General features: G+C 42.9%; 1 protein-coding gene across 12 annotated transcripts in view; it reads right to left on the bottom strand.

Moving 5' to 3' along the window:
• The window catches only part of CADPS2 (calcium dependent secretion activator 2), a 382,815-nt gene that overhangs the window by 79,848 nt on the left and 283,218 nt on the right, over positions 1-19,749 (bottom strand). For all 12 annotated transcript variants that reach the window (XM_045288824.1, XM_030885179.2, XM_045288828.1 and 9 more), the window contains one exon: positions 13,891-14,047. In XM_045288824.1, the coding sequence (XP_045144759.1) occupies positions 13,891-14,047 (157 nt within the window). The remainder of the gene's footprint in view (positions 1-13,890; positions 14,048-19,749) is intronic.

Genomic DNA, 19,749 nt, shown 5'->3' with positions numbered 1-19,749 from the left:
CACTGAATTGAACAGATCACCCTGTGAAATATTCAGGGTGCTTATAATACAATATTTAATGAGAGCTGGGTGGTTCTATATTGCCAACTTATAAGTTCCTGTAGATAGGTCTAAGGAAGCCTGGTAGTGCAGCAGGTTAAGCATCGCGCTATTAACTACAAGGTCAGTGGTTTAAACCCACCCACTGCACCGCAAGATAAAAATCAGGTGGTTTGCTCCCATTGAGATCGATAGTATGGGAAACCCCAAGGAGCAGCCCTACTCCTCCTGTGTGTCGGAGTTCACATGAGGGCAATGAATTTGGTTTTAATGATAGATGTGGTATTTTAACTATACCCAAACTGACACATGGCTTATGTAACAAGTTAACGTACATACATACAAAGGAGCTGTCTACTTCATAAATACTACTTTTATTGTACATTTAGAGCCTAGCTGTGCTGGCTATTAAACCATGCTTAACAAACAAACAAACAAAAACTTGACTGCAAACTGACAAAATTGTCAGCCCATTCTGACTCATAGCAACGCTACAGGACAGGGTGGAGCTGCCCCCGCAGGTTTCAGAGATCCAATCTCTTTATGAGAGTAGAAAGCCACATCTTTCTCCCGTGCAGCAACTGGTGGTTTTGAACTGTTGACCTTGCAGCTACTAGCCCTACTTGTATCCAGCCCTACCTATGCATCCAGGGCTCCTGACCATGGTTGGATTATGAAAATCGAGAAGCATATGAACAGAAACACATTCAAGTTTGATATTAAATGTTAGGATGATTCTAAGATGAAGTAGAAGTTGACTCAAATGTATCCCTACCAAGAATTCATCTAGCTATATATATAGGTATATTGATAAATAATTCATTATCTTTCTATATAAACCCGCTACTCTTCTTGAGTTGCCATTCTAGGAGTAAAAGTTAGAGATCACTCACCTGCGTATCACTATAGTAATAACAAGGGAGCTGTGCCATAGGTCCTTCATCACTTTCTCTAGCCAAGTGGCTTACAAGGTACATTTTACATCTCCAATATCTCTCGAATACATCCCCTCGACCTCCTGGGCCTCTCTTCATCACCACTGCTGCTACCTTAGCTTCAGCCTTCTCATCTCCCTCCTTGAGAATAATCCCCCAGCAGGTTGATCGGTTCCTAATTTTCCCTCTGCTAATGCACCAATCCATTTCCTCAAAACTGCAAGCAGCGGGGCTTGTTAATACATCAAAACAATCATACCTTTCCTAAAGATGGTAAGTCGTCAGTGGATCATCAGACATCATCTAGAACCCATGTTGAATTTTAAAAGCTGCCTTTTCTAACAGTTGATCCTCTTTCCTGGAAGCTCATCTACCCTTTGACCCTGGAGAAATAGCTATCTTCCGAATGTTCTGGCATAGACAAGTGAGCATCTCCAGCACCTGGATCAGCTTGTTGGCACATTTCATTTGCTACCCTGGGAACTCCCGGAGCCTTGTTTTACTCTCTTGCCTTCAGTGCAGCTTGGAGTTCTTTCTTCAACACCGCTGGTTCTTTACCTTCTTGAAATGGTTGAATAGGGAACAACAGTTTTTGACTGTGATTCTCTGAATTCCTTTTTTTTTTTAATGCTTCCTGCATCACTCAATATTTTGCCCATAGAATCTCCCAGTATTGCAACTCGAGGCTTGAATGAGCTCTTTCATCTTTAGAAATGCTGAGTGTTCTTCTCTGTCCATTTTCTAACTCTAGGTCTTTGGACATTTCGTTACAATCTTTGACTCTGTCTTCTTGAGCTGCCCTCTGATATGTTCTGTTCAGCTCTGTCACTATATCATTTCTTCTGGTTATTTTATCTTCTCCATATTAAAACAGCAAATTTCAAAATATCTTCAGACATCCATTTTGGTCGTTTCTTTCTTTTTAATGACCTTTTTTGCTTTCTTCATGTCTGATGTTCTTGATGCCATTCCATAAACCTGTCAAGGTTATTAGCGTTCAATGTGTCAGATCTGCTTTTTGGATCCAGATGGGATATATTCAAGGTTGTATTTTGGTTCTCATTGACTTGTTTTAATGTTCCTTAGGAAAAGCAGTGAAGCTCTGTCAGATACAGTGCTAGAAGATGAGGTCCTTGGGTCAGAAGGCATGCAGAACACAACTGAGGAGGAGCAGCCTGCTCAAAATGTCGTTGACTGTAACAAAGTGGATGGAGTCAAGCTGTTGGGATGTTCATTTGCTGATGGGACATGACTCCAAATGGGAAGAAATAGCTTCAAACATTAAAAATTGGAGCATGGGATACATGAAGTGTGGATCTAGGAAAACTGGAAGTTGTCAAAAATTAAATGGCTGAAGGATTGCTATTATAAAGACAATCCAACAAACTCCATCAGTACAAATGGTGGAGCAGGACATCAACAGGCAGCTGGCGATATAAATTCAAGGCAGATTTAGAAGAGGATGTGGACTGAGGAGTATCATTGCTGGTATCAGATGAATCTTGGCTGACATCAGAGAATTCCAGAAGTATGTCTTTGTGTTTTATTGACTACTCAAAGGCATTATACTGTGTGGATTGTAACAAGCTATTGATAACAATGAGGAATGGGAATTCCAGAACAGTTCATTGTGTTTATGTGGAACCTGAGCCAATGAGGTCAAGAGGTGGCCAATGGAACAGAACACTGTATGGTGTGCAATGAGGAAAGGTGTAGGGCCAGGTTGTATTCTTCAACCATACTTATTTAATTTGTATATTGAGCAAATAATCCAAGAAGTTGGACTAGATGAAGAAAAACTCATCATCAAGATTGGAAGAAAGCTTGTTAAACAACCTGTGATATGCAGATGACATAACCTTGCTTACTGAAAGTGAGGTGGAGTTGAAGCCCTCTCTGTTAAAGATCAAGGACGCAGTATCACTTACTGCTCAGTGTAAAGAAAATCAAAGTCCTCGCAACTGGACCAGTAGGTAACATCGGGAACATCATGATACATGGAGAAGATTGAAATGGGTAAGGATTTCATGTTGCCTGAATCAGTTAATGCTCATGGAATCAATGAATGCATTGCATTGGGAAAATTTGCTGCACAAGACCTCTTTAAAGTGTTGATGAGGGAATGTGTCACTTTGAGGATTCGGGTTCACTTGACCCAACCACCTCACATGCATGTGAAAGTTGGCCAAAGAATCAGGAAGACTAAAGAAGAGTGGATGCATCTGAATTACGGTGTTTGCAAAGAAAACTAAGTATTGTGGATAGACGGACAAACAAATAGATCTCGCTTGGAAGAAGTACAGCTCACTTGCTCCTTAGAAGTGAAGATGGGGAGATTTTGTGCCACATTCTTTGGATGTAGCAATGGTTGGGATCATGGTGCTGGCTTGGGCAATGATGCATTCTGTTGTCTGTAGGGGAGCTCTGAGATGCAACCAGCTCCATGGCATCCAACGACGGGTTCTTCCCGCTTCAACCTAAACCTGCATAGGAGCAACTGATGGTCTGTTGCACAGTCAGCTCCTGGTCTTGTTTTGGCTGATGAAACTGAGCTTCTCCATTCTCTCTTCCCACAGATGTAGTCAATTTGATTCCTATGCATTCCATCTGGTGGGGTCCACAAACAGAGTCACCATTTATGGTGTAATGCAAGTGCAGGACTTGCACAATTCTATCCGTAGTCTTTCTAGCACCAAGGCCATATTTTCCCACCACTGATTCTTACTGTGTTTCCAACTTCTGTGTTCTCGTGATCAGTTATACCAAGCCATTTCGATGGCAGCTTTGCTCAGCTTCAGACTAAAGAAGTTGGTAGAATTGTTTCATTTTTTCATCATTGGCTTTAGGGTTTGGTGTACAAATTCAAATAGTTTTATTAACTGATCTTTACTGTAGGCATATGGACATTATTCTATCACTGACAGTTCTGCACTGCAAGACAGACCTTAAAATGTCCTTTTAATGGTGGATGCGTTGTCATTACCTTTCATTTGCCATTCCTGGAACAGTAAACCACAAATATGTGCTTTTAGATATCTTGCCTTTGACTCTCCTGATTGTCCCAAAATATGATTTTGTATCTTTCATTTCCTGCTCCAATTGTACCAAAAATTTTGCTTCAGTTATACAAAACTAGCTTCTCCCTCATTGTCCTGTGGTACAGCCATTTTCACTTTGTGAGTTTGGTTGAATTCCTGGTCCGGACTGTCTCTATCCCACTGAAATCTCTGTTACTTTTACTTTCAGTAGACTGGGATACTGTTCTAAGACAAATTTATGCCCTCAAATAATACTGTTAGGAGGAAATCTATTTTTGACCCAGATATCCAAAATCAGGGTACTGAAGTTCTCCTGTCTACAATGATTGGTTACTTTATTGTTTTATTGGCATGGTAAAGGGAAGGCTTTCTCTGTCAGTCACCACCTTGGGTAGCAAATTACCACATGGGGCAGAATTAGGAGAAAAAGAGATTTCTTGTATTTCGTAAGAATGCTGTAAGTCCTAAACTCTGGAAAAGGTTTCCTCTTATTCCAGCTGAAATTTCTTTCATATTTAAAAAGTCAAATGAGAACTAGTTGGTGATGAATTATATGAGCTCCAATAAAATGATTTAAAAAAAATAAGAAAACTAGTTGTTTTACTTCTTTGGTAATTAGTGACTGGGAGGGAAAGAGAGGAAGGGGGGCAGGAGAATATTCAGAGGATCAATGAAGGAAAAGCCCACGCTGCAACAGGAAATAACAGGACAGAGAAAAATTCAGTTTCCAAAGACAAGTCTATGGCAATGTGCAGTAGGTACCCTGCACTTGTCTATGTAAATGTATGTTCCTTTCCTCAGTTGCCCATATGCCAGTTTGCATTCCCCTCCTATCAGACATTGGCAGAAGCCTTCTTACTACGTAGCCCCAGGCAGTGAGTGAGTGCTTCTGTCTTCTCCATATGGTTTAATAAGATAGGTCACGATTCAAGGTGGCCACCTGTCCTAATGAAGCCTTTACAAGACACTCCTTCCATTAACCCACTGGAAGAGGCTCCTTCACATCACAGCCTCATTTAAGAAGATCTGTGGTACCTGGTCTGAGGTCCGGGACGAGGAAGAACTGTTCAGAAGTGTCACAATGGGTTAGAAGAACATCAATTGGAAGGCTAACCATGACTTGGCTGATCAAATAATAATTTTCTCCTTCAAAGAGTTCAGGTTTCCAAATACCAAGTTTGAACATTGTGAAAATAACGCAGCATCAATGGGAGCAAGTTCTCCCATATAATTTGAATCAGCATAAAGGAAAGCAAGAGGCTTTTTACAAAAGCTAAGCACTAGAGATGCAAATGAGCCTAATTATTTTGAACAGCCCAATAATTAACAAATTAGTGTTGATTCTTTACATACCAAAAAATCTTAAGCTTGCCAAAGTACTTGTGATTGGCCCTTAATAAAAAGATTGCAACAGCAAATTTAAACCCTGATCCAATTAATAACAATTAGAGATACAGGAATCACTGAGTAAAATGAAGAACAAATAAGTGGAAGAGTTCATGACTGTTTTTATGGTAAAAAGATGCTGGTGACTCCTAAACCCATCTAATCCAATTTTACATTGCCCTGTCTTCTTCCAATTAGTCAGTGGGTTACTGGGAGGAGGATTTTTTTTTAACCCCAAATTTCCAATTAGGCATTTACAAAGGAAATAAGTAATCCAGGATCAGAAGAATAAACAAATAACAACAATAGCTTTATGACAAAAGATATTCTCATAAGACAACCCTCTAGGAGGGATTACAAAGGAAATAAGTCCTCAAAAGCACAAACATAGTGGGTTAAGATTAAAAAATAATTTAAGAGGTCACTCCTCTTGTTGACTAGCTAATATAGGAGGCGTCCCTTTCATAGAAGATGTGATTCGGACATCAGGAGAAAAGTCAGGAAATTGCAGCCTAGAACCACAACATGTTAATGGAAAACAATCAAAACACACCCAAACCCTCTCCTGTGTCCCCGTTCCCTGCTCCCCCCTGGCTAGGCAAAGGGCCCAGCCTAGAATCTAGCAGTTATGTAGCTGCGCCACAGATGTCTCCTTATTCAAGGCATCTCAATAAAACCCATTGTGCGAGAAGGGAGATGTCGGACAGTGTAAGACATGACAAAATAATAATTTATAAATTATCAAGGGATCATGAAGGAGGGGGGAGCAGAAGGGAGGGGGAAAATGAGGAGCTGATACCAAGGGCTTAAGTGGAGAGCAAATGTTTTGAGAATGATGAGAGCAATGAATGTACAAATGTGCTTTACACAATTGATGTGAGTATGGATTGTGATAAGAGTTGTATGAGCCCCCAATAAAATGATATAAAAAACACCCCACTGTCTCAAGCCAACTCTGAAATTCCAAAATTCATGAACAGAAAACCTGTCAGATTTGATTCTCTTTTTAATTACACACTTGGTTGTCATGTTTATATAGCTTGGTAATACACAATTTATTCCTTTGCTAACATAATAATCTTCTAAATCACACCCAACTCCCCTCTCCCCTGTGGGCCCTTGTTAAACAACAAAGTCAGGGAAGACCTGCTCCCCAGGGATTCCAGGGCTGCGACCTTCTGAGATGTCTCCTGAAGAGCCTCTGGGTGGGTTCAGATCGCTAACCTTTTGGCTAGCTGTCAAGCACTGAACTTTGTCAGCCACTCTCAGACTCTGCATGTGTGTGTGTGTGCATGTAACATACATATAAAGGTAGGAACCATATATGCATATTCACACCCAAGAACACATATATGTGTACACACATACACACACAATCACACACAGAAAGTGACAAGGAAAGAAAGACCACACATTTTATATTTCTTTTTGAACAATCGCAAGTGTAAAACTAACCTCAAGTGTCACACCGCATTGCACAGGACTGAGCCCTACCTCGAGGCTGGTTAGTAGTCTACAGGTCTATGTCCTCTGCTAGATTTTACATCTCCCAACGGCAAGAATGGCTTCTTGTTTACCCAGGGATCGGTAAGGGGCCTAGGCTTTGTCAACTGCATGCATTCAGCACTTGTTTTCGAAGGGGAAACCCCCTCAATTCGCCAGAGCTTTGGGCCAAGGTATAGAAGGCCCTGTCTAGTTGATCCCAGGCTGCCCTTGAGGAGATGAGTTAACAACCAAGCGAAATGCAGAGGCCCTTAATTGTGCTCCCGTTACACACGTCCTCTGGCTCTTTGGGGTGACTGCTGCCATCCTGGTCCCCATTGGCAGGAACCATCGGGCACAGCTGCAGCATGATCGAGAGCCCTCCCGTGTGGGGCACCGCCCATCCTGGCCTTCAGGAGTGCCTGGTGTCTCCTGCAAGTCTGGGATGGACACGTAGGTACTGGGGCATAGACTATTTTCTTGCCACACTCGCCCCGAGCAACCAGCACAGAGCTGACTGAAAAAGGATCGTCATGAAGCCATGCGTGAGCCAGGGCAGCAAGGTGGCATTCAACTGAGGAAAAAAACAGCAACCCAAAATACAGGCGATGCCTCCCTTCCATGTTCACGTCGCTACACTGGCTGCCCAAACGCTTCCCGACACACTATTCTGAATTCTGTCCGCTCTGGGGCCTGGACTCAAACCCATGTCCTCATTTTCATGGTCACCACATCACGTGTCAAAGTACTGGTCTACAAGCTGAAGAAGGCTCTGGGCCCGTCTGTCGCCGAGAAGCCGGATCCTGCCTCTTCTGTCCCCAGCACATGCGACTCCAGTACCACTGAGGCACAGCTCATTTACACACACGAGGTAGGGGGACGCGCAGGTGTCAGCACTCCCTATTTCAAAGCTTGAAGATTAACCTCATAGACAACGTGGTGACCCGACGGCTCTTTCATTTGAAATAAAGCTGAAAAAAATCATTTCTGATTCAGCCTCAGTGCGAGCAGAACCCAGCGGGACTTCCACCTCTTCATTTCTTAATGAGTTTTTTGATAATGAGAGGTGACTCTGCCAGTCACTCTGGGCTCTATTATGGCTAATTTGACTCCACTTCACCCTCCTTGTTAATTATTAACACTAGCCTTTTTATCCTCATGAGACCGCATTCCAATTTTTTCCCCCTTCCCTTTTTTCGATTTTTATGAGCCCATCTTTCTGAAGGTGAAAGTCTTGGAGAACAGGTTTTCACTTAGTGGCGAGGCCGGACATTTATTATTCGATTAGGCAGCGACGCTGTGACATTGATTATATAAGCACGGGTGTTCTTCGGGATAGCTTTATTGTGCTAGCAATGTGAAAGGGCTGTTAATTAAAGAAGCAGCACCATGGTATTTTTCACTGGGGAATGTATTCCCAGGAGAACGGTCATTTGCCACTTGCTAGCATAGCCACAGATTAGAAGGTGACTTCGCTAGCTCCGAAGGTGTGCCTTTCAGGAGTGCGGAAAGAAATTATTGGTGCCACTTGGAGATGGCTCTCATTTGTCAGAAGCGGTCACTGCCCGCCTCTAGTCTCGACAGGACCACGGGGGCAAGTAGCAGGCCAGAGCAGCCTCTACTTGAGCCAGCTGTGCAGTCCGCATAATCGCTTAACCCGCATGCTGATTGCTTCATTAGGAAAACATCTTATTTCCCCTCAATTTTAATAGGTCCTCTCTTCCAAATGGATTCCTTAGATACCTTTTAAAGTGGTCACCCATCTAATTACCCCTTCCGTTAGGGGTGGGTGGTGGGTGGGAGGGGCAAGGTGGAGGGAGCTGCCTGGCGGTCTTTTTGGACGGGAATCCTGGAGCCTGACTTTGTTTTTCATCATCAGTCTTGCTCTGGGAATCGGTGAGCGAGTCTGTGAGGGGCGGGAGGTTGGGGACGGTTGCTAAAATTGTGGTGCAGCTGGTACTCTTCCCTAGGGGACAACCACGCTTCATCTCCAAGGGGACCCAGCACTCAGACTCACTTTCAGAATGGCGAGGGGGAAGAAAAGCCGTAAATCCCCAACGAAAATAGAAATGAAAACTTCTGCCTTGAATCCTATTCCCAACGATCAGTTCAGTCCGCAGAACTGTTATCCGAGATGTTTTGTATGCTATATGTTAAGACAATATACATATATATGTACATGGTCTTATAATGCATGTTTGCCCTTGGTCACTTCTGTACTTTGTAACCAAATCTCTTCCCCTGCTCCCGGGACAGAAGGCTCTGTTTTCTGTTTTGTCTGCTTTTCCCTCTGAGGTAAAATGGAAAGTTCAGGGAATGTCACGCTTTTCTTCAAAACACCGCATGGCTCTGGAAGGGCTCTCAGGACCGACGTTTGTTCCTGTGGACCCAGACTGAGCTGGAGGCCAAGCAACTAGGTTCCAATTCACCTCCGTCACCAATTCCCTGTTGGCAAGCCCGGCCCAGGCTCATCCCCGCTCAGGGATTTAGTTTCCTCAGCTGGAAAATGAAGAGGTTTGTCTGAGAGCCCTCCCACTCTCCAAAAGAAAAATGGTGATTAAAAAAAAAATCTTTTTGAGAATGATGAGGGTAACGAATGCACAAATGTGCTTTATACAATTGATGTATGTATGGATTGTGATAAGAGTTGTATAAGCCCCCAATAAAAAAAAGGTACAAAAAAAATCAAAACATAAATTTTCCATACACCATAAAAGAAAGATGGCCAACATGGGTGTGAATGCTGGGCAAGTAGTCATAAAAAAAAGAAAAGAAAAAATCAGCTACAAAGTTTTCAAGCCACAAATGAGGTATAAATTCTAACACATGTCTCCATTAGTTTGAGGAGTTATGGTAACTTTTGAAATTTTGGAGGTGTGAATGTTAATATGCAACATTGTTATTAGTTAGGGACCACTTCAAGTCCGTATATAATTAGCAGTTCACCAAGTATTAAGTACTACCAACCAACCACCACCAGTCAATTCTGACTGACAGCCAGACCCTCCTTTCCTGTTCAGCAACGTGCCTCCCTTCCAACGATCCATCGTCTCAGAGCTTTGGAGTCCTCCAAACTCTGGCTACGTAAAGCTGCGATCGACTGAGATTTGGACCATACCTATAATTGGGTCAGTGGGTCAAAATCTGCTGTGCCGTGGCAGCGATGTAGGGGAGGCAAAAGCAATAGGACTTCCATGTGTTTCCCTACGCTTCACAAAATTACAATTTAGGAGCAACTAAGTCATTGAATTCACCAGATCACTGGTGAATAATTAGGGAATTTAAGAAACCACGCACATAATTATCCACAAGGTTCTGCATTATTGTCAAGGATGCCATTAATGGCTTGAAAAAGTATGTTTTACCCACTGCTGAGGTATGACGCAATGATCTTGGCTTTGGATAGTAACGTGGGTTTGGGATGAAAGTTTCCACATTCAACTTCAATTCCCCAGACCAGGCTGTACTCCGAACACCGAGAGGAAATTATGGCACCAGGGAACTTTTCGACTTAACTCCCCACCTTGAGGAGCTGTTTTTCTCTGAAATAATTGATGTTTTCTAAAATTTCTTAATCGTGGCAAAAGCAACACCCACATCTCGACTCATTCCCCAAACTGACAGCTCTCAAAAGAGATCAGGAAGATATGTTTCTATTTTGACTGAGTCCTGCATCGAATGGAACAAAACAACAATTCTCTAGGCAATGCTGCTGAGGTGGCAGGAAGCAGGATAAACGGTGAAAACCGTTTCGAATGAAAGGTCTACAAGCCTCTCTGAACATGAAATTCCTGCTGTCCTCCCCGTTCTCCTGAAATAATCCAGACATGTGCATTTGATTTGCTGAGAACGCTCCATAAAAATAAACACATTTTAATAAATTTGTGGTAGCAGAGGTTCCCCAGGAACACTTCTGAGTAATCTACAAAATGTCCTGTTTCCTTCTATGAATAAATCATGGTATGTTAGATAAGTTAAATGAGTCTTCATTAACTGCTTGACGATGAATGTTAGTAATTGCATCTTTGAATAAGCCCCCAAGTGAGCCTACATATGGCTGACTCATGAGTTTTCATGCAAATAGAAAAATAAGTATTAGAAATTACCTTCCCTGTTAATTCTCATTTGAGGACTTAATACGTAATAATGTGCATTTATGCTCTGGCAGTGGATTTATTGTTAGACATTTGTCTTTTAAGATAACGCTAAACTTGATTTGTGGTTTCTTAGCTTGAACTTGAATGATGATGAGACACTAGGAAAAGAAAGTTCATTTACCATGTGCCAGCTGGCAGAAGAAAAACAAATCAGGCCCCCAAACTGGCTGAAGGCATTTTGCAGAATGAATGATTCATGGATGGATATTGAAGGGGGGTCAAGGACCTTTGGAACGCAAGCACTGTGGTTGAATCAGAAGTAGAAATTGCAGCTATGTCCCTTGACTTCATAAAAGCCTCTTTGGGAAAGGAAGTGAAAATGGATGGAAGAATGAATAAGATGCCTAAAGGAATCATGACGGAAGCTTTGAGAAATGAGTAATTTGGATATTCCTTCGTTAGCATCTGTCCTATGGGAGGTGTTAGCTATTTCATCTTCACCACTCAAGGCATGATTTTGTTGTTGTGTGTAATCAAATCAATGTTGATTCATAACTCCTCTATAGGACAGAGTGGAATTGCCCCATCGAGGACAGTTGCCACACCTTTCTCCCGTGGTGCTGTTGGTGTAACTTCTGATTAGCAACAGATAGCTTAACAAATGTGCTGCCAAGGAGTGTTATGGATATGATAATTACCCTGCCTTCATGCCTGAGGAATCCCAAGCTTAGCCTGGTTAAGTAAGCTATTGTTAAAGGACAACTAGTAAATGACAGTGACAGATATAATATCAATATAATATAGATGTCTGGTATCAAGACCCATGCTATCAATTATTATCATCGAATGCTCTCATCTTAGAACAGAGATCCTAACATGGTGTTGTTCACAGAGAGTCTGCAGGGAATCCAATATTACGCTCAATTTTATATCTATGTGATTGTCTCCGTAAAATCACGGTGGTTTTCTCAGACTCAAAGTGGCGAACAACCCAAGGAAGGTAAGAAACAATGAGGGGACCAGAGTGGTGAACAAAACCACTGCAATACTTAGAAAACAGATCCAAGTACAAACATGGACTTAGGCTTAAAACCAGGGCATAATGGCTACGTCTGAGAGAGAGAGTAACAAGGGTGCTCAAGCTTGACATGTGTGAAGAGTATGCTTGGGGTTCTTGGGGACTCTGCACTGGGTGAGACAGCGCAGAAGCAAGGCATCTTTACTGAGACTCTCAGTGAGATGAGGTATGCAGGTCACATCCCAAGCACCAAATTATCTACATTTTCAGACTGTACCTCTGCAGTGACAGTGACCCTGAGCAATGGAGGGACGTCTACTCAGAGGGTGACAATATGAACAGCAATGGGCTTGAACAGTCGGCCATGGGAGGCAGAACTGAAAGACCTGGGAATGTGGGTGACAGAAGAAGGGTGCTGCATTGATGGACAAAGAGGTGGAACTGAAGGTTAGGAAGAGGCAGACTTCAACTTGGACTACAATGGGAAGAATTTTAGAGAGCAGAAAACTAGCAATCCCATGACCACAACAAGGGTTGAAGCAAAACTCTCTTTGGTTGGCAAACTGGTGCCTATTGGAGAAATTTAAAAAGAATTATGGGAAAGTCCCTGGAATCTGTATGTTAAGAATTTCCCCCTGATAATCCTGCTGTAAAACTGTATTGGTTGCTGGAACAAAAGCTACCAGAATAGTTAAAAACAATTGCATTAAGGGTAAACTTTATATTATCCTCAATTGGTCAATGCTGAATTATCAAACCTTCTACCCCCCAATTCACTGCAGTTGAGCCCACTCTGAATCATAGTAACCGTATAGGACAGAGCCTCTATGAATTTGCAAGACTGTCCATGTTTACAGGAGCGGAACGCTTCCTCTTTCTCATTTGGAGGGGCTGGCGGGTACGAGTGGCTCACCATGTGGTTAGCAAGCAGCCCAATGCATAACCACTATGCTACCAGGCCCATACCACAAAAAACCACATTTTATTATTATATGTAGAAATAAAACCTCTCTGTGGCAAGCAATGCTACTAACCGCGTACACTAGTAGCCTTAGCAAAGCATGATTCTGGAAGGATGGTACATTTCTGCTGAGTCTTTCAGAGATAAGTGCTCTTAAGTACTTTAGAAAGGATGACCTTTGAAGCTGATCTGCTGTGAGGATGTTCAGGTACGATGAGAAGGATGTCTGTGTTATCAGTGCTCAGGTGGGAGGCTTGGAATACGAAGAGGTGCAGAAGCCAGTGAGCAGTGTGGGGACATCTATGGTCTTCTCCACACACTGGCCTGATATCATGATGGTGGAGGAGCATTAACGTCGCCAGGCAAGTTGAGCTTTGTGAAGGGATATTCAAAGTCCCAGGTATAGGAAGGGAGATGGTTTGGGGGGGCCCATGGTAGAAAAAGCAAGCAAGCAAGCAAAGACACACACAAAAATACATCCCCAAACAAAGGCTGTCTCCATTGAGTGGAATTCAATTCAAAGTGACCCTAGAGGCTACTGGCTTTCTAAGGCTGTACAATTTTTCCAGAAGCATCTTACCACATCTTTTGGTGGGTTTGAGCCACCAGGCTTTTGGCCAGCAGACCAACATTTAACTGTCAGGCCACCAAGGCTACTGGGCCAGTGGTCAAAAGCCAACCCAATCTCATGGTCATTGAAATGATTTTAACTTTTATTGACCCTATCCGGCAAGTCTTTAAGAGAGAAGAACGCTTCATCTTTCTCCGAGGAACACTGTGGTGTTTGAGCTGGTGACCCTGAGGTTCATACCCCACTTGTAAGTCACGATACCACCAGGGTCAATGGTAGGGATCTATGTGTTAATACATATCACATGTACCACGTACTTTTCCCCCTACCCCTTTAGATGGTAAAGACAATGCAAGTGCTTACTGTCGTTTCTCAGGAAATTATTAAGCAGTTGGAAAAGAGGAAAACTATCCCAGGAGTCTTGTGGTTGCGCCTCCAGTGCAGTATTCATATCCACTGTGAAGAGAGCCCAAAATTTCTCTGCGTGCTCAGCCAGTAAGTCAGGCCACCAGGCAAATGCCTGCACACGGGGCGGGGGGACATGAAACAGAAATAGATACCTTGTTAGAAACCAACAAAAAAAATGGTGCCACTCGAAAACATTGTATAACCCATTTCAGCTTCATATAAAGTACCAGCAATAACAGTATGATATTTTTAATGGGTGAGGGGGAAAAAAAGATTTATAGGCATACGTGTTTCAGTAATAAACACATTTGGGATAGAGTAATAGAATATCAAACAAACAAAATAGAACAAACATGTAAAATAGCACTTACTGCTTTACAAGAGAAATACTCATATATGCTAAATCTAGAACATTTGAAAAATACACGAACCAAAACAAAAGGAAAAGAGAAAAATCCTCTTATACTGGATTGTGAAGCTAATGACTGCTTCAGTCTATTTACTATTAATCTTTCATTTTCTACATTGAGAAGCAGGAGACATCTGGCATTATGTGTGCTATGCAATATTTAATGATTAACAATTCCTTTATATCCTACTATAAAGGCAGAATGTTATTCTCCTTCCACTAAAGTCGCTGTTTCCAGATTTTTGCTAGTCTCAATGTTAGTGTGTCTAAACACCTATGCACATAAATGTTTGAATATGATATTGACTACTTTTGTAGGATAAACACCTAGACAGTTCTGGATTAAAGGGCAGCATAGGCTCTTCTGAGACACTGGGTGGTACCAATGGCTAACATGCTACGCTGTTAACCACAAGGTAGAAGTTCAAGACCACTCAGAAACGCCTCTCAGAAGAAAGGCCTGGCGCTCCACCTCCCAAAACCCAGCCGTCGGAAACTCAGCGCAGCGCCGTCCGCGCCTGACACACGTCGAGGGACTGCCACCAGTCAGATGGCTACTGATTCTGGAGGAAAGCTCGCTAGATGTTGCCGATGGTTCTCCAGAAAGATCGTTTGGTTCTATCCTTTCTCCACCCATCCACCAACCCCTGCACGTTTAACAATATAAACTGGAACAGAGTATTTCCTAGCTCAAGTGCTCTCTCTTTTTAAGCTTCTCAAATCACTCGGGTTGAAATCGAAGTCCTTCAGGGACATCTAAAGCTCCGCATGGCCTCCTGGCTCCAGGTCTCCCAAGCACGGAGGTGTCCCCTGACCCCCTGGTGCCAGGTGGACTGCTCTAGAGAGCCCCTCTGATACCTGGCCATTTGATTTCCCTATTTATCATTTGGCCCCAGCTAGGTACTTTTTGGGCCTCCCTGTGGGGGAGCAAAAGATAAACACACCTGGCTGTTCATCACAGGGCGGGCGCTCTGCATCCAGCTCAGAGATGCCTTGGAAACAAGGCCTGCGCATCTGCTTCTCCAAATAACGCGGCACAGCCCTGCTCTGACACACAGGCCGCTTATTGACCCAGTGGCAACTCACAACCACAGCAGTGCCTTTTCGGTAATGGCAATATTGATTTTTAAAAATCTCTGTAGTGAAGGGTCTTGGGGATGAGACGAGCCAGTCAAGGTCAGTTTTCTTTCAAATTTGCATTCTTTAATTTCAAATGAGTTAGGACTTTTCGTTGTTATTGTTTTCCAGGTTTTATTGTTGTTGTTGTTTCTAAGGGCCATATTTATAATTTCTTTTGTTGTAACTGTATTTTCGGCTTCTCTTCTAGTTTTCGACTGAGTTGTTGGTAGTATCATAACCTTTTAACAAACACTACAAAACACACATCTCTGTGATATAGCTAGTTGTGTTTCCTTTCCATTTGAAATTGTTGGTTAAGGGAAACGGAAAAAGATTCATCCCCCTAGAGTTAGAGAAGTCTCCATGTACTTTCAAGAGCTCTTTAGGAACATTTGAGATGCTTGCTTGCAAAACTTAATTTGGGTTCTTCAGAAACCAATCAGATTGCACGAGGACGAGTCACAGCTCAAAGCAGAAGAACTGGAGTTCGAGCACACAGAGTATTTTCTGAGATATGCTGGCCCTAAAATGATGGACATTTGCAATAATAATGAGAATGAGACCATAAAAAACAAAATCACTTCCAACATAACAAATTAGTGGATGGTAAACAGAGGCTCACATTGGATGAGGGGACTGTGGTATAGTACAGATATTGAGAACATTTTGATGAGCAAGTTTAAATACTGTGCCCATTCTTTATACAACTGTGTGTGGGAGGACTTCTGTAAATGGTATGCTCTATGCCCATTGAGCATTTGCCTCCACAAACACTATTATTTCTGAATGTTTTTTTGTTAAATGTTTCCTAACTAGGTCAAGGAAAAACAATACCAGCTCACATCCCGACTCCTACTCCCAAGTCAAGCCAAATGGAAACTAAGATAGCACACAGGATCCAATCACACATCTCTTGCACCTCTCTTTGGAGCAGACAGAGGTAAGACGAAAGATAGAGCCCTCACTCTGTGCAGAGCAGGAGAGACAGCCGAGTAAGAATGCAGGTCTGCGGAGAGAGGCATTGGCAAAGTCTCACTTCCAGGTCCCAGTCAATACCTTTGCAAAAGGTTAAAATTACAAAGATAACACAGTCGTGTTAGGTCAGGATTGTCTCAGGTCTCTGAAACCTCCACAGCTCTTTTTAAAGTTAACTTGAAAAACAGAGCCATAGTGAGGCGTGATGTTAGATAGGCTGTATTGTGCTTCTAAAACACGGGTCCAGGTGGGCAAGATGCAGCCAGGAACTCTGGACTCTCATTATGTTCTGTAGGAGGGTATGATTATAATGCCTATTGCTTTTCTTCTGATGTGATTCCCAGTAAAGACAAGTCTATCTCTGATGAATGCCGATGGTTTCCCAAGGAGGACTAGAGAAACCTTGAGGGAACACTGTCTTTGAAAATGAGAGCACAGCCCCAGGCTGATGCCTGGAGACACTCTGTCCCCTCCTTTCCTCATGACTCCATTGGGGGGCAGTTGTCTCACTTTGAGCTGTTGGTGATAAGAGAGTTTGTGTAATGTTCTTTGTCGGGTACCACTTCATGGGAGAGGGCTGAGATCCAACAACACGAAAGGTCTGAATTCATCTATGGCAGTGGTTCTCAACCTGTGGGTCGCGACTTCTTTGGGGGTGTGTGTCCAATGACCCTGTCACAGGGGTCGCCCGATTCATAACAGTAGCCAAATTACAGTGATGAAGTAGTAACGAAAATAATGTTATGGTTGGGGGGTCAGCACAACATGATGAACTGTGTTAAAGGGTTGCGGCATTAGGAAAGTTGAGAACCACTGATCTATAGGGTGTTGATCAAAAGTGCTAATTATCTGGGTTCACAGAATCTTGGCTTGAAAGCTAGGCAGCAGGAGATGTGTGAGTTGCTTAAGAGAAACGCAGACAATGACATGTGATCGCAAGCCTGTTGCAATCAAAGCGTGACTTGTAACTGCCCCTTGTATAGTGAGAAGAATGTATGTGGCAGGTTGGCTCTTCTGGCAGAGCTGAGACCAATGACTGAGGTCTGCTGGCGACGGCAGCAGTGAAAACCACACTGAACCTCATGGTAGAGCCATGAGTTGTTGCACTTCAGTGATGAGCCCTGGGTCACCATGATCAAATCGGTCCCCTGGATGGATTTCCATATCCTCGCCTGGAAACGGGCAAGAACAGGACTTGGCTTACCTCCGCTGGGGTTGTTGTGCGAGTCAAATGAATATGAAAATGCTTGTTGGACAGCTGTGATAAACTAGTATCACTAACAGGGATTACAAAAACTCACTGAAAGGCACACAGATTCCACAGTGTGAGTTACATGACTTAAAAATAATAATCATGCCCTTCTGAATGAGGGGGAGTGCAGAGCAGAGACCCAAAGCCCATCTGTAGGCAGTTGGACATCCCCTTATGGAAGGGTCTCAGGGAGGAGATGAGCCAGTCAGGGTGCAGTGCAGCACCGATGAAACATACTTTACCCTAGTTCTTTAATGCTTGCTCCCCCACTATCATGACCCCAATTCTACCTTACAGATCCCACTAGACCAGAGCATGTCCACGGGTACAGATAAGAGCTGGGAACACAGGGAATCCAGGACAGATACCCCCTCAGGACCAATATTGAGAGTAGCCATACCAAGAGGGTAAGGGGAAGGTGTGGGGAGAAAGGGGCAAGCAATCACAATGATCCCCTACCAGGGGGATGGACATCAGAAAAGTGGGTGAAGACATGAAAAAAAATTATAAACTATCAAGGGTTCATGAGGGAGGGAGGGGGAAAATGAGAAGCTGATACCAAGGGCTCAAGTAAAAAGAAAATGTTTTGAGAATGATGATGGCAAACCAATGTACAAATGTGCTTGACACAACAGATGGATGTATGGACTGTGATAAGAGTTGTACGAGCCCCCAATAAAATGATTTAAAAATAATAATAATATCGACCATGAATTGAATTTCTTCTATCTGTCAAACACTGTTGTAAAGACTTCAACTCTATTGTTTTATTGAATTCGCGAACAATCCTTTAAGGTAGGTAGTACCTCTCAGAGATTAAACAACTTACCCAAAGTCATACAGCTGGTAGGTAACAGAGAGATGATTTGAAACCAGGTCAGCCTGGAAATCAAGCCCTGGACGTATGACCTACCAGCCCTCTTTAAAAGGGAGAGGACTTTGGAATGTTCCTGGGGGAGGCCCTTCCCATACCATTTAATTTCCCATGAGCCCTTTGAAGGGTCCTGGATGAGGCTTCTTCAGCTGTCACTCCACTGTTCCTACTCTCGCTTCCTTCCTGCACTGGGACAGGCTGATTTCTTAGTCTTTTCCAGTTTCCTTGAGACTTCAGGCTTTTGATTACATCTACTTTCAAAATACAGTAAAACATGAAAACAAACAAAGGGAAGCGATGATATCATTGATCAAAAACACAGTGACTGGGACTTTGTAATGCATCATGTGCTTCTTTTCCCCCGAAGACAAAAGCGATTTGTAATCCTACGTTTTGTAGAGGATTCTGAGAGTCCTGTAGATAACCGTGTGTACGAGGGCTATCTCCAGCCCCACCACACATACACACTCACATCTCAGTAGCACCAGGCCGAGAGGGCACATTCTAGAAATATTTCAACTACTTTGAGGAACCAGTAGAATGGCCTGGAACGTTCAAAGGGACACTGCACTACTGTCCAACCAATCATAAGTCTTTCTAAAACTCATTTGATTCATGAAATTAATATGCTAATCAGGTTCATACCTTAATCTAAATATTGAAGTAACCAAATGAGTTGAGGACCTGGGAAGGCTTTAGAGCACATGTTGCTATGTAGTACTCCAAAAATTAGGGCATGGTTTAGCAAATTTTCTTGGGAGAGCATTTATGCTCATGAAGTTCTATGAGAGTCACTGCTACAAATGGAATCCCACCTCTGTGATTCAGTCATATGGAAGCTACTTGCTGGTCACCCACTTCCAAAGTGAGGGGCAATTCTGGGCCCCAGTCTAAGTTAACTCTATCCTCTTAAAAGGCTTAAAAGTATTGGCTCACCTGCCTGGCCATACAGATAAAAATAATATGTAACTAAGATTAGTCCAACCATTGAGATTATGGAAATATAGTTAACAGTAGAGATTTAAAAAGGTCTTATATAATGGTGCATTAAGATGCTTCTTAGAGGGTAGCAGGGAGGAGACAAGCCAGCTAGGGTGCAATGTAGCAATGATGAAACATACAACTTTCCTCTAGTTCCTAAATGCTTCCTCCCCCCTCCCCCACTATCATGATCTCAATTCTTCC

The sequence above is a fragment of the Echinops telfairi genome, unplaced genomic scaffold (genome assembly GCF_000313985.2).
Source record: "Echinops telfairi isolate 266 unplaced genomic scaffold, ASM31398v2 ScPeMD7_23;HRSCAF=83, whole genome shotgun sequence".
NCBI lineage: Eukaryota > Metazoa > Chordata > Mammalia > Afrosoricida > Tenrecidae > Echinops > Echinops telfairi.
The sequence above is the reverse complement of the archived record's forward strand: the minus strand, read 5'-3'. Positions and strand labels throughout refer to the sequence as shown.